This window comes from Mustela nivalis, assembly GCF_964662115.1.
Source record: "Mustela nivalis genome assembly, chromosome: 6".
Classification (NCBI taxonomy): domain Eukaryota; kingdom Metazoa; phylum Chordata; class Mammalia; order Carnivora; family Mustelidae; genus Mustela; species Mustela nivalis.
The window spans coordinates 108,364,099-108,379,548 of record NC_139025.1 but is presented as its reverse complement, the minus strand read 5'-3'; the positions used below and the strand labels follow the sequence as shown (position 1 = coordinate 108,379,548).

The 15,450-nt window shown below is 42.8% G+C and overlaps 1 protein-coding gene across 1 annotated transcript; it reads left to right on the top strand.

The window, feature by feature from the left end:
- The first annotated feature begins 2,400 nt into the window (after positions 1-2,400).
- POLR2M (RNA polymerase II subunit M) lies at positions 2,401-11,363 on the top strand. The gene is made up of 5 exons (XM_082733779.1): positions 2,401-2,504; positions 2,635-3,121; positions 5,261-5,905; positions 8,283-8,487; positions 10,227-11,363. Exons 2-5 carry the CDS (start codon positions 3,009-3,011, stop codon positions 10,371-10,373), a joined length of 1,110 nt encoding a protein of 369 aa, XP_082589905.1. The 5' UTR covers positions 2,401-2,504; positions 2,635-3,008; the 3' UTR covers positions 10,374-11,363.
- The last annotated feature ends 4,087 nt before the right edge of the window (positions 11,364-15,450 follow it).

The window sequence follows — 15,450 nt, the reverse complement described above, 5'->3', positions numbered from 1 at the left end:
AAACCACACGTGCATGCAAATAGGGGTGGGGTGGGGGGGGAAGGAACAGAGGAAGAGGGAGAAAAGAATTTTAAGCATGCTCCACCCCCTGCCCCCCCACCTCCCCAGCACAGAGCCCCACACAGGGCTTGAGCTCAGGACCCTGACTGAGATCATGACCTGAGCTGAAATCAAGAGTCTGAGGCTTAACTGAGTGAGCCGCCCAGGCGCCTGTTTTTGTCCTTTTAAACTGCACACAAAGGACACCTTTAAGGCTTGGTGGCAATGGGATGGCTAAGTCATCCTGGCAGCACTTCACATAATGAAATCATCCTCTCCTTTAATTCTCCATTTTGAATTTTTCTTGCTAATAGTCAAATTCATTAGCTTACTCTGAGGATAATTAATACTCTGGATATTCGTCCAAGTACCACTGGAAAAGTGACTTAGACTTTTTCAAAGGGCATGGAAACCCAAAGACAAAAACTAAAAATGCTGGTCTAAATTCAACTTTTAACAGATTGGCTCTTGATATCAACTGGAATTCTTCAGCAGAGATTAGCTGCCTGTGGTTTGTGGGCTTCCTTTCAAGTAGACAGTTAAAATCTATGGTACTTGTTGTTTCTCTCTTTGTTAAATGTCTCCATTTTACATAAGGCCCCCTCCCCCGACACTGCTGTTAAAATTTGTTCTAAAACTTATCTTTCCTTTGTTTGATGGATTATAGAATACATGACCTTTCATACTGAAGTACAAATAGCCTGGTTTTAGGTTTTACGGTGCTGTTCCCTCACTTGCCAAACTTCTTGGTTGGTGACAAAACGAGTCAGTTTGTGCATGGGTGCTGTTAAAAATTGACATTTGTATTAGGACATCTTGAAGTTCTAAGCTAGGTTGTATGAAAGATCCTATCCCATAGCACTGAAAATATCTTCACAATCACTATGGCTGATACTTATACATAAAACGCTTACGATTATACATATGAAAGGGACACTTCATTAAGAACATGAGAGAAAGGCTGTGGGAAAAATTGAGAGGGAGATTCCACTAACTAATACCTGCTGTACGCATTAGGAGAGACAGAAAAGTATACACATAATTCCCTGACAGAACTCCCTGACTTTACAACTTTGTTAGAAAGGAAAAAGAACTCACCATGCATAACACAACTGGAGAAGCATAACAGGAGATTTGAGCCTCAAAACAAAGAACAATTGGGGTTGGAATAACCTAGGAATGCTCAGGGAGAAGATGAGGCTTGAATTTAGATTTATAATGGGTGAAGGGTAAAGTGACAGCTTTCCACAAGAAGAGAACAGTAGGGGGCAAAATTCAAAATTCGGTCTGGAAAGAAGGCATCCTTGCCTTGAGGACACCTGTGGCCTAGGACCAGATGGGGATTCACCACTGTTGGGTTAATAAAAGCCTCCAGCTATGGCCCAGGGACAGGTTGAGGGAGGCTTTGGGGAGCTTGCTGGGGGCCAACTAACTACCTGACTCAAAGGCCTTACTCAAGTATCTCTTATATAGCTGGGCTGAAGCAGGTTCTTGATATCTTTGAAAGCAAGGCTTATGCTGAGAATTTTAATACTTCAGTTAACCTGATCAGAATGAACTAGACTGGGACACTATAGAAATGACTTAAACTGTACTCCCTGGCATGGTTTCAGATTTTATCTAGAGCTTCAGTCTGCCTGGGAGGCAGCTGCTCTGTTTATTATAGCACTTCACATGGGATTGAGAAAACTTAAGTTTTCCATATCAAAGAATGGGGAGGTGGTGTTGGAGGTTACCGGGGTGTCCCAACCTCCCAACTGATAGCTGTTGGGACTCTTGTATGCTTCCTATTCTTTATTTTGCGACACAGCTCTGGTAGCTGAATTGTAAAGAGAAGTAAGAGCTGTTTGGGATGTTTGACACTGCTGTACTCTGCTTAACAGCCTGAAAAGGCTCTTTCAACAATTTTAAACATCAGGATATAGGCATAAAGCCAAGAAGGAGATTTTCAAATAGGTGTTGTAGAAAGAGTAGCTGGGAGTTTGAGTGAAAATCTGGCGCTATCACTTACTCAGTTTTGGGCCCTGATAATACTTAATTGATTATGTGTTTTTCTACAGGTGAAACAGGGAGTGATGAAGGAGGGGTTCTCAGTGGCTTGTCCAGCACCTCCCACCATCATCCCTTGCAGGCCTTTGGAAATGTGTGTGTACCTGCAGACTGAGAGTGGGGGGCGGTGGGGGAGGTAAAGGCGTTCTGGATTGTTCCGAGTTGGGGATGCTTACAAAACTAGCGGGCGCAAGCCAGACACCAAATGTCTTGCAATGCCTGAGGCAGTGCCACAAATGAAAAGTCCTGCTCCAAATGCCACAGAGTCCCATTAAGAAATGCTGACACTCCCCACAAGGTTCCCTCCAACTCTGAGGACGTCATTAAGCCCTGGCAGCACCCCGGGCCAAAGGCTCTCGAGCCCCGTCCAGAACATTCCCCCAACTACACCAACGGCTAACCAACTCATCGCTCAGGTTCGACTTACAGTTCCCTTCTCAGAGGCCCCTGCCCTGGTGCCCATACCAATCTTACTATTATACTGTTTCATCATTACCGGATTAATGTCTGTCTCCCTCCACCCCTCGGTAAACTCCATAACGGCAGGACTCGTGGATATTTGTCGGGGTCACAGCGGCGCTAGCCAACACTTTTTTGAATAAACGTGAAGAGCGGACGAGCCGAGAAAACACAACCGGCGTAAACGCGAGCCCAATCGCGGCGGGACCCCACCGCCTCCCCCAAACCGCGGGAACTTCCGCCCCTTCCCTCTCCTCCCGGCGCCCCCCTTCTCCTTGCCCGTGTTTGTTTCCGGTGTTTCAATAAAGCTCGATTCGGTTCGAAGAAGACCCGTTCTTCCGGGAAAATGGCGGCTCCCGCTAGTACCTCGGAGTCCACGCCGGCGGCGGATCCGGCGCTAGCCGCGGGGGCTGCTGAGGAAACCGATTGCCCGCCGCCTCGCCAGCCTCAGCCCCCGCAGAATGTCCTCGCTGGCCCGCGGCTTCGAGCCCCAAGTTCCCGAGGACTTGGGGCGGCGGAGTTTGGCAGAGCTGCGGGAGATGTTGAAGCGCCAGGAGAGACTTTTGCGCAACGAGTAAGCTTGGGTCCCGCCGAGTCACCGCCAGGCTTCTTCGGTTCGGTGTCCCTGGGACGCGTTCCTTCCCCTCCTCCATACCGGGTTCCTTTCCCTGGAAGGTGACCTTGTCTCAGATCCGTTTCGATCCCGCCGGCGAGTAGAGGGCCTCCAGCCTTAAAGCCGGCTGCGTCCTGGTTTGGCACGTACCTACGGCCGGTGCGGATGGTTAGCGTGCGGAAAGGCAGCTTAGGGGTTTCAGCTGTTCCCTTAGCTCCTTGTTTTAATTACCCGGCCACTGTGACGGTTCCCTGAAGGGAGGGTCTGTATCCTAAATACCCGTGTACCCCAGCCTCCCTTGCCGCCCTTGTCGTCCCCAAAACATCTTGTCAGTTTCATCTAGGACCTGTAGGAAAGCGAAAGAACGGGACACAGAGTGCTGTATTAAGCAGGAAAAGTTGGTCTCATTTAGCTGGCAGTCTTAACGACTTTAGCAGCTGAGCAATACAGTGAACGTGAAAGAAACTTAATGGAGCAGCTTGGTGTAGGAAGGTTTGAAGGAATGAAAGACAGAAGACAGCTGGAGGGTATTTTCAGAGAAGTTCCCAGCCAGGGGGTGTAGAAGGGTGGTTGTGGAACTGGGAAAACTACATCAGGCATGGAGTAATTTGGATATGTAGATGAAGGAGATGGCTGAAGTTTCCAGCTTGTATAGAGAACCACTAATAAGAACAAAAATTGGGGAATAGATCTGAGGTTGATTTTACTTAGGGAGGGGGTGCTGAGTTGAGGGGAGAGTTAATTATATGTACTTAAAAACTGGAGAAGTGGTCTTGAGGACCCGGAGAGAGAAGGCTGAGGACATACAGGAATCTCAACTGCAGAGGGATGTGTAATGTTGAAACTGTGGGAAGGAATGTAGTGTGAAAGAATAAAAAGCCAGAGGTGTACTCTTCCCTCCGTTTCTTGTATGGATAAAGAAAAGAGAATCTGAAAAGAAACCTAAGTCATTCAGCAAAAATGATCATTTAGGAGCTTTCTAGTAGGGCAAGTACTTTGACTTTGTGAGAATGGGTTTTTAATCTATAGCAGGGACTTAACTTTTTGGCCTCAGGACCCCTTTATACTGTTAAGACTTACTGAGCATGCCAGGGAGCTCTTGTTTTATGTGTGTTACATCTACTGATGTTTATTGGTGTGTTAGGAATTACAGGTGAGAGGGGCACCTGGGTGGCACAGTCGTTCCACTCTTGGTTTCCACTAAGGTCATGATCTCAGACTCAAGATGGAACCCCGAGTTGGACTCTGCTTAGCATGGAGTCCGCTTGGGATTCTCTCTCCCTCTCCCTTTCCCACTTATGCTCACTTGCTCTCTCTCTCACTCTCAAAATAAATCTTAAAAAAAAAAAAAAAAAGGAATTCTAGGTGGGAGATCTTTAAAATACAAGAATACACAATCATGAGCCATCAGAGCAATGATACCACATATCATGTGGCCCCTGGAAATCTCTGCTGTACCCATATAAGATAATGAACGTGGAAATGGCAAGTTATGACTTAGTGCTATTAAAAAAATAATTCTGGCCTTGCAGAACCATCCACCTCCACTCCCCACGAAGGTCTTGGACATCTCACTTTAAAAACTGCAAGTTTTTTGGGGCGCCTGGGTGGCTCAGAGGTTTAAGGCCTCTGCCTTCAGCTCAGGTCATGATCTCAGGGTCCTGGGATCGAGTCCCACGTCGGGCTCTCTGCTCTGCAGGGAGCCTGCTTCCTCCTCTCTCTCTCTCTCTGCCTCTCTGCCCACTTGTGATCTCTCTTTGTCAAATAAATAAAATCTTAAAAAAAAAAATAAATAAATAAAAATAAAAACTGCAAGTTTTGGAGTATATTAAAGAGTATTATATGTTTAAGATACTTCTGCTGAAATTCTAATTAGGCATATGAAGGATGTTTTTCCTGCATCCCCTTGTTTTTTTTTTTTTTTTAGGGTATTTTAGATGACGACTTATTTCATTCCTGTTCTGAGGCTGTTGGAGGTCAGATTTTTGACTTACAGATAGATTTTTCTCACTTTGAGGATAATGCTCTGTCTTTATATCTCAAGTTTGAAAACATGGCTCTGACAGATACATATTTGTTTCATTTTTTTCCATTCAACAGAAAATTCATTTGCAAATTGCCCGACAAAGGTAAAAAGATCTTAGACTCTGTTGCCAAAGTGAAAGCTGCCATTGCCGAATGTGAAGTTAGAGGAAAAAGTGGACTGTTTCATCCTGTTAGTTTAGACTGTAAGCTACGGAAAAAAGCAGTTGCAGTTGTTGATGTGGACACTGAAACGGCCCAGAGTTCTGACCGGATACTTGATACTTCATCGCTAGTCTGTGGCTCTTCCTCTGTAAGTAACACCGAGTCATCTAAAACCACCTCCCAGCAGCGGGGACTTGTACATCCTCCTCACGAAGGCGATGAAGAGGCTCCCGAAGTTGAGTACATAGTGAGCGCGTGCCCAGCTTCCCGTAGCAGAGCCAGCGCGCCTTCCTCCTGCGCAGCTGGTGAGCGTCTCCTTCAGCATCGTGTTTCAAGTCAAGCAGAAGATAATTTGAGCAGCTCTGACAGCCTGTTTATTAATAGGTTACAGAGGATCACAATTGTGGACTCAGGTGAAGAGCACTCAGAAGAGAACAGGAGTGCTGAGAACTTGGCAAGGTTCGATAGTGGGGCACAGAAGAAGCCTCATTTCATGGAAGTGCTAGAAACTCGAGCCAAAAACCCAGTACCCCCACTACATAAATTTAAAACTAATGTGTAAGTACTATCAGAAACAGGCCTGTCACAGGCACATACTATTTGTTAAACTAAAAAAATTGGAAGAATGCTTTCAGTTCAGTGGACTTTTTTTGTGTGGGATCTACTTGTAGTTAGCAAAGAGCGTCTTGTGGAAATAGCCTGGCTGGAATGGAGGGTTTGTGTTGAAAAATACTTAGGTTTTCAGCCAAATGATTGAATGGGTTTAAATAGCAGGTAGAGTATTAGAGTTCAGGGTGGGCTTAGCCAACATTTGATATTAAACCCGGAGAGAGAATTTATTATGACTATTTTCCACAATAATTTTTTGGTATGTAGCTCCCCCTTTGATTAGACTGTAAGCTAAGGGAAAAGGAGCTTTAGAAGCCAATGGACTTGACAGTGAAAGATGTTTGTATGCTCACTATAGGTAAGGAACTGGTGCTGAGGTGGCACAGAAGTAAAGATCCCATTCCTCAAAGAATTCAGGATCTAGGTGAAGACCCAAGGTCTACCCACTTGGAAGAACATTGAACTGTATCATAACAACTTGAGGGGGAAGAGAGCTAGGAAGGGGTTAAAGAAATTGAAAAACAGATTGGGGCAGGAGGGTAAACGAACCATGCTTCTGAGTTCCTTGTCATAGTTTTGTTTCTGAGATTTCCAGAAAAAGAAAAGCTCTTTGAAGAGAAGGGAATTTTATCCAGTGTATTTAGCCTACCTGTCTGTAATTACCAGGCTTACATTACGCACAAAGTGGAATCACTACTACTTTTCTTCGAAAAGCTGAGAAGCTCTACTTAGAAATACCTAAAACTTTCAGAGAATTATTAGTCTTTAAAGTGTAACCCTGCCATTTTTTTTTAACTTGAAAACATTTTATTCTCTCTAGAAAAACCAGGAAGATGAATTACATTAATTTTTAGGTAGGAATAAAAAGTAATGTTTGTCCTCTTGATGTACAAAGTGAGTAACCTCTCATCTTGTGTGCAGTGAGGTGTATTTCCTCACTTCCAGGAAGAGAAAACCAGAAGCAGCATCTAGTCAGTCAGAGGATACACTGACCCTGGTTCTTTCCTGTGGTGCTTTAGCCAGAAGCCGGAGTGGGGAGAGCCAGAGGCCTCCCGTGTAGTTAGAGCAGATGGGGAAAGGCTGGGCCTGGACTCGTGTGGATCAAGAGATTCCATGGATGAGCAGCCTTTGACTCCTTTTCTGTTCTATCTTTGGCCTCCACTGTGCCTTTGGGCACCCTGTATTTCCTGGGTGCTGGTAGCTGCCTCTTACCTCCCTCTAGCTTAGGTGTTTCCAGAGCTTCCGATTTGCATGGCCAGTTACCATGAAACCTGCCCTGTGGGTGTTCTGTGGCACCTCAGACTTAACCATGTGCAGAATAGAACGCATTTCTTCCCACGATTGCTCCCATATTCCCTAAATTCATAGTGCCGCCACTTTATTTTTTTCTCCCAACGTGTCTTTTGCTTCATCTCCCTATCTGCCAGCCATAAAGACCAACAGTATATTTTGTTGATTTTCATCTCTAATTATTCTTAGATGCATCCTCCTTTCAGAGTGAAGGCTCTCCCTCTCCTGGGCTAAAACTAGCTTGGTCTGGACTCTAGGCTTAATTCCTCTAGTCCATCTCCTCCACTGCTCAGAGTGAAATTCGTACAGTGCAGATCTGAACCCATTATACAGAACTCCTTGATGAGGACTGGGCCCGGTCTACTTGCCAGCCTTACCTCATGGCCTTTCCTCTGCATACCACCCCTTGAACTCTCTTTGCGCCACACCATGTTGCCCCTCACTCCCCACTGGGATGCCCTCCTCCCCTCATTTACATGGTGAGCATTTATTATTTCAAGATTCCTCAAAATTCACTCTTTAAAAACTTCTGACAGCCTCCCTGTCTTCCATTAGAACTTGGGGTTTCCTTTCTGTTCAGTGTGACAGTATGTATAGTGTGAACACCACCTCTGCTGAGTGTTCTACAGGTGGTATTACGGCACGGAAACTGTGTACAAGTTTACAAGTTTGTTTACTGGACAGCAAGCCCATTTGCGCACGTTTTGGAAGGGAAAGATGGAAAGATGGCTTCAGTTCAAGTGTAAGGTTGTAAGAACAAAGGATAATGCAGAGAGCTTATCAGCCTCCCTATTTGTTGAAACAGTAGATTGTCCTATTACTCTCCAAAAAGGTGCCAAGTTAAATACTCCTGTTGCTGGAGTAAATACGTCTAAAAACAGGAAGGGTCTTTACGAATATAAATATTGGAAACTACTTATGTTTACCTTTGTAGGATAATTAACTGCTAAGGTTAAAGGCTGCTTCTGTGTGGGAATGTTGTAAATGTGTCTATAAAAAGAAAATAGTCTGATGATATAACAAATTTGCCCTCCAGATTACCTTCACAACAGAATGATTCATCTAGTCATTGGCAGAGAAGAGGGTCTCCCATCTCCTCGGAAGAAAGGCAGCTCAGGGATAAGAAGCATCTTGATGATGTCACAGCAGCCCGGCTTCTGCCACTTCACCATATGCCCGCACAGCTGCTCTCCATAGAAGAATCTTTGGCACTTCAGAAACAACAGAAACAGACTTATGAGGTATGTAGAGTTTTAAATGTTTCTTAGATGCTGCTAAGTCAGAATTTACATCAGAAGTTCACAGAGGATAGGACTTAATAGAAGGGTGCTTGAGAAATGGTCAGCTCTTGCCATTAGCTCTCAGATGTGAGCCTCTGGTTTTCTGAGAGTCTTCAAGTTGCTAGAACCGCAGGACGCAGCTGGAGATGATCACAGCTTCGTGCAACAGCGGAGTGGTTTTTGCCAGGAAATGTGGGAAGACCACTGCAGAATTCCCCAGTCTCACGCCCATGCTGTCAGACTAGCAGGAGCCATGCTTCTCTGTCTTCCACCTCGTAAGCCCCATGTGAGAGGGTCTCTGTGGTGGAAGCTAACCAAGAATCAGGGAACCTCCTCCAGGTTTCTGTCTCCTGCCAGACAGGGAAGAGCGTAACATCGGAGTGGTGTGATGTTACCAACAGGCATTTGGACACGGAGCTTAAAAGCATGGTGTGCAGGCCCTCGTGAAGACAGAAGAATCGCCGCTTTTAATAACTTCATTTTGTATAGCACTTACTTCAAAGATCTGGGAGTTCTGCACCTTAAGCGTGTATATGGACAGCTTGTGTATAGAATAATGAGATGGGAGAAAATAGGTGAAGACGGGAGGGAGAAAAGAAAGCGTCCAATGTACTTACAGTAATAGTTTGACCCTCCCCCAGAATAGCAGCTTAGCTTCGTAGACTTGTTTACGTAGATTTTAATCAGGTAGTAGATGCCAGTCAAGACAAAACCAGGCTGTTGTTCAGACTTGGCTTCTCACCGAAGCGCAGTTGGCATGGATTGGCATTTTCAAGGCACTCCTTTTTAAAAGCCATTTTGCTTCTTTGAGTAGCAAGGAAGCTCCCCTTGGGGAACAGGTTTTTAAATTATTTATACGATCTTGAGTGCCTGTCCTGAGATATCTGTAGGTTGAATTCAACTCCTTGGAAACCAGTTTCCTCGACAGAGTGCTGCTAGCTGCCTCTTCAGTCCTGCGTCTCCAGGATATTCATGGCCTGAGGGGAAAGACACCAAGAGGTTCAAGTGGTAGGGGCAAAAGCATGAGAAAAGCAAAGAGCCAGATTGAAAATGGGCATTGCCACCTGCCATCAGCCTGTGGTCCTCTCGTTGGGTGTCTGCGAGCACATTGGCAGTGTCTAAAATTTGCTTGGACTTTCTGTCACAGTAATTTTCATGGGAACTTAATTTGGAGAGGGATAGTCGGCTTTTTAAAAGTATTGGTTTCTTGATTTCATTGTGACATTGAAATACAACTCTCAAGCCTGAAAGCCATAGTTTCATTGAGGAAAGAAGATTCTTTTTTGGAGAATCCACACAGCATTAGTGATTTTTGACACTTGATAGTTGAAACTGCTGTGTGAGTGTGTATGCACATGTGTATGTGTCCACATACTTGAAACTCTGTTCATGTTTGTAAGTCATAGCGCCCTGCAGGTTCCTCGGTTTCCCACGCAGAGGTGGGGTATTTCAGTGCACTGTTGTGTGTGAATGGACGTCTGACCACGACTGTGGCAGGCCGTAGCCCTCACCAGCATTGCCTGCCCCGCCCATCCGTGGTAGGCACAATTCAAGATGTGCACACTGCTAGAGAGAGCACTGAGGGAGCTGTATGCCCTTTTATTTCCACTTTAAATGACTTCCTGCTGAAAAAATTGTATGGAAAGGATGTGAATATGTAACGTTTTGCTTTGATTTTTTTTTTTTTTTTTTTTTTTAAGGAGATGCAAGCCAAACTTGCAGCACAAAAATTAGCTGAAAGACTGAACATTAAGATGCAGAGCTATGATCCCGAAGGGGAGGCTTCAAGGAAGTACCGAGAAGTGAGGGATGAAGACGACGATCAGTCCTCTGGAGATGAATTCTGAAGATGCCAGTGGGATGTAAATCTCTGCTTGTTGAGTTGTCATGATCCTACATCAGACTTTCAAACAAGTATCAAGATCGGTGTCAGACATTGTCGAGGAAAGGAATTTTTTAAAGTTACACAAAGGTAGCTATAAAAACAGCCCAGTTTGTCTTATCAAAAGATGACTTTCATGTGCTTAAAAAGTTTAATATTTGAATATTGTGTTTTAACCATACTGTATTAAAGTTTTGCAGTATGTTGTGTGTTGGTCTGATATTTTAGTACATAGTAAGCACAGGATTTTTTTTTTCTAAGCCAAATGAAGCAGGTGACTGCTCTTTTCCTGGCTCTTACCTCTGTGGAATAGCATTTATTACATGTCTGTCAGTGAAATACTTGGTTGCCCCAGGCATCACCTAAAATGAATTAGGAACATAAAGTTTCTTCCTTTTTCAAGGAATGAAGAGAGCAGCCCAGAAAATTTTATGCATGTTTGCATGGGGTTAATGAAGTAATTGGATGTGAAATACCTAGGAAGACACTCCTAGAGGATTCTGAAATGTTTGTTTCCTTCTTCTGTCTTCCCTTAGGAAGAATGTTACCTTCTGATTAGGAATAGGAGTACTTTTAGTTGGTGCTGGAGGGTGGATGGTCTTTCTGGATGATCATATTTGCCCAAAGTGACACAAGATACAGGAAAAGTCTAGGGTGACTAGGTGAAGGGAGGAGCTGTTCTTAGGCTTGATCTGACTTGAGTTCATTGCTCTAAGAGGTGACAGGTTCAGTTTGGTAAGAAAACAAAATTTTTTTAAACTACAATTGAATTGTCAATACACCGCCTCTCCCCACGCCGCAAGAGCCATATATAGGCTACAGAAATCTCAGTCTCATATGTATACACATTTATGTACTTTTCAAGGATTACATGGTTTTCAGAGATTTCTTTGTTTAATATGTTAGAGATTCTAAACAGTGCTGAAAGGAAGAATAAAATATTAGAGCAACTTCACAGTGTTAATGGTGATGTTTTATGGGTGTTTAATTAAGTTTAACTTGCTTTAAAAGAGACTTTCATATAAGACATTTTCCTGCAAACACATTTAGGAGTGCCAGGAAGGGCTGGGTTTTCCAGCATGGACTTCCAGATAGGGCTGGTGCTTTCCATCCCCTCCCCCCACCCCTCCCCTGGCACCCTTCTGCCCTCCCCCTAAAAATGTGCAAATACACTGAGCTAACAAATTCATTATTTCTCCTTTTAAAAAACAATAAAAAATGGATTTCACAACATAGAATTATTCCTTAGAGAATAAAATGATACATTTCTGGAAAGCCAAGTAATGTGGAAGGGGTCCCATGCGTGGACACACAGTCCCCTGTCGTCAGATCACCCAGGGAGTGCCTCTGTTAAGATTTGGGTATATCTACTTTAAATACTCTTCTATATGTTTCTATTTTCAATAATGCAGTCATATGGCACAGTTGTTTTATAGCCTGCTCTATGTATGGTAAACATTTTCCCATTAGTAGATACTTTGCATTTTAGATAGCTCCAGAATATTCAATTTTATGGGTGTGCCCTAACTTTTAAAATTAATTTATTGTTTAATAGTTTGTTTGTTACAGTGTAAACTGTAATCAACAATGCAATCAACATCTTAAAAGATAATCACATTTGTACAAAAATTCTTTCTTTCCAGAAAATACCTTTCTACAAGTGAGATTGCTAGTTGGGAGTATAGCTAAGTTTTTGAGATTCTTGATCTATATCACTCACCACAAAGACTGTGTCCCTTTATATTTCTCCAAGCAATATCAAACTCCCAGGACTGAAAATTGCTATTTAAAGTGTTTGTTAACTGAATAATCACAGGAAAGGATGATCTTTTAAATTTATGTTTCTTTGCTTAATGAAGGGTGAGTGATTTTTCATGTCTGTTGACCATTTATGTTCATTCTTTTGAGCATTGCTTATTCATATCTTAACTGTATTTTCTTGGACAATGTGCTGTTTTTATTGGTCTATAAATTCTTGATGAATTAAGATGTCCAGCTTTTGTCATATGTTCTTGTTTTAGTGTGTTATTTTCTTTGTAATAGTTTGTGGTGTCTCAGTGTAGTAGTTTTCTTCAGAAGGCGGTCTTTGTGGTTACGTCTGAGCATGCCTGCCTTAGCCTCAGGATGGATACGTATTCATCTTTACTTTCTTCTAGGACTTCTTAAAAGTTTCACTTTTATACTTCTCTTTAATTCAAAAGGAAATTTTTAATCCATCTCAGGTTTTCTTGGGGAAGCCATATAAGGTAAGATTTAATTTTAATTTTTGCAGAGAGTTGACCAATTGGTTCAATATTATAAACCACCATTTCCCCACTGATTTGTAATGCTGTCGTTATAGGATATTAAATTCCCATGTGTCTTGTACTGTGGGCCCATTTCTGGGCCTTGTAGTTTTTCCTGCATTATTTTAATAATTATGGCTAATATTTGGTATACAATTTCTCCCTTATTCTTTTAAATTCTGTCCAATATAACCTCCAGAGAAGTACACAAGACAGGTGTGCAGTTTAATGGGTAAAGCAAACAGCTATGTAATCACAAGCCAGATGCAGAAAAGCTACTGCCAGGACTCTGAAATGTCCCCATGTCCCCTGTGGGTATGCTGTTTATCCCCCAGAGCTAACTACTCTTCTGACTTTAGAGTAATACTGACCCCTCTTTAAACAATGGTTGTACCGGTTACATAGGCAATAATACGGTTAGTTTGTTTTGCCTACTTATGCCTTACAAAAATGGAATCCTACTGTATGTGTGTTTGATGTCTTTGGCTCAATCAACATTGCTTATGAAATTCATGTGGCGTAAGTGTGGCTTATTCATCTCATAGCTGTGTAATGTGCCACTCCGTCAATCCCACTTCAATCTGGTGTGGCGAGCACTTCCCGTGGTATTTTCAGTTTGGGGCCATTACAAGCAATGCTGCAATGAAAGCATCTTTGTGCGCATAAACATTTCTGTTGGGTATTTACCTTGGCGTTCAATTGGTGCATTACAAGGTATGCATATTTTCAACACTTAATATTCCTACCATCCAGGGTCCAGCCCATCTGAGAGTTCCAGTACACGGACGCCTGATATTACCAGACATGAATCTTAGCCAGTGGGATGTTTTGATAGTAGACCTTTATTTTGGTTTTATTCTGCATTTCCCTAGTTAGGAATGGCATTGAGCATCTTGTTTACTGATCACTGGATTTCCTCTTATGAAAAGTGTCCCTTCAAAACTTTTGTTCATCTTTCTGTTGTATTTGTGTCAGCTGTCCTTTTCCTTGCCGATCTGTAAGGTGCCTTCTTGATACTAATCATTAGTTATGTTTGTTGCGGATATCCTCTTCCTCTCTGGATTACTTTTCATTCTCTTCACAGTGTTTTTGTTGGACAGAAATTCTTAATGGCAAACTTACAGGTTTTTTTGTTGAGTGTCTTTTTTAAAGAGAACCTTTCCCTATGCTGAAGTCATGAAAATATTGTCTTTTAAAATTGTTTTAGTTAGAAAGTGCTCTGTAGTTTTGCCTTTTCTTTGTGTCGTTGATGCTATCCAGAAATTATTTGTGATGGTGTGAGGAAGGAGCCTTCTGTGTAGCCAACCTGTTGTCCCATACTCCGTGGTATATTTCTGGGACACATCAAACATCTGTGCATGTCTGTGTTACTTTGCTGGGTCCTCTCTGGTTCTGTTCTTCTATTGGTATTAATATTACTCCATGATATCTTTGGTAGCTTTATGATAAGGTTTGGAGTAAAGCCTGCCATCTTATTCTTTAAGACTGGTTTGGATATTTTTGGCCCTTTGCATTTTCGCATAGATTTTAGAATTCTTGTGAAACAAAACAAACCAGAAACCCTTGGTAGTGCAAATCTCCATTCATTTTAAATAACTGTTTGATATCTCATCCTTAGTCAATTCACTTTTTATTCCTAACAGAATGTACTTGGAAACTTAGGAGGTTTGGAACCTTGCCATTTATCAAGGATAGTTACTATTTCAACTAGAATGACTATTTTTGGGTTGTACAAGTTACATAGAAAATTCAGAACACTGATTTATTGCCCGTAAAGTATTATGTAGTTTTGATTGAAAAGAGTTAGCAAGTGAGGGGTTTTGTTTTTGTAATGTGACATGATTGGATTTTTATTTTCCAAAAGTACATTTTTTTCCCATTTATAAAAGAGGAAATTGAGGCATAAGGACCTGAAATGATGTGCCCAAGATCAGTGACTAGTAAGTGTTGGGGATAAGGTTTGAACCCAAGGTGTATATGCTCTTAGCTCACAATCCACGCTGCCTCTACAAGTCAAATCAAAAGGGTACAGACATAGCAGACACGTTTTCATCTGAGCTGCAGGTGAACAGAAGTTAACTTTTTAAAGTAAATTTTTCAGTAAGGAAGACTTCTTTTATATTAAAATGGAGTTTAAAGTAGGAAAATGGACTCTGCAGTCCTGAACTCTTACCTTCCGTTTTCAAGTGAAGGTGGGGCTTCGCCCGAACCATGGGAGGTGTTGGAGGGTTAATCTCGTTCTGTAACTGTCACCTCTAAGAGAGTAATTGCACGGGACCTGTGTCCTGTCTACATCACATCTCTGGGGACACAAGAGGTGTGTGAGTCAGGGTGGAAGGCAGATAGCTTGCAGGATTCCCTCTCCTGTACCTGGGATGTTGGTAGTTATTTGCACAAGGTCACTCAGAGGCAGCTGAGCAAAGAACTCAGCCCTCAAGACTTTTCCCGGGCCCCAGGCTGTAAGGCCTCCGCCTCCAGCACAAATCAAAGTTGCTTGTGGGCTTTAGAAAGTGCTAATGCTAGGGGAGAGCTCAGATTACTCTAGGGGCATTTGTCCTGTCTCTAGGACTTACACCACAAAAGAGCTTTTGTTCTGGTAATCTTTGTATTCGGAGTGTTTTGTTTTTAATCATCTTAGAACTGTGTATGGCTGCTTTGGTCACTGCTGGGATCTTCACTCTTCCCTCCTCACTCGACATTTGTCTGCGTAAAACTTTCTAGAAGAGATGCGAGGCAAAGTACCTCAGGTATCCTAGG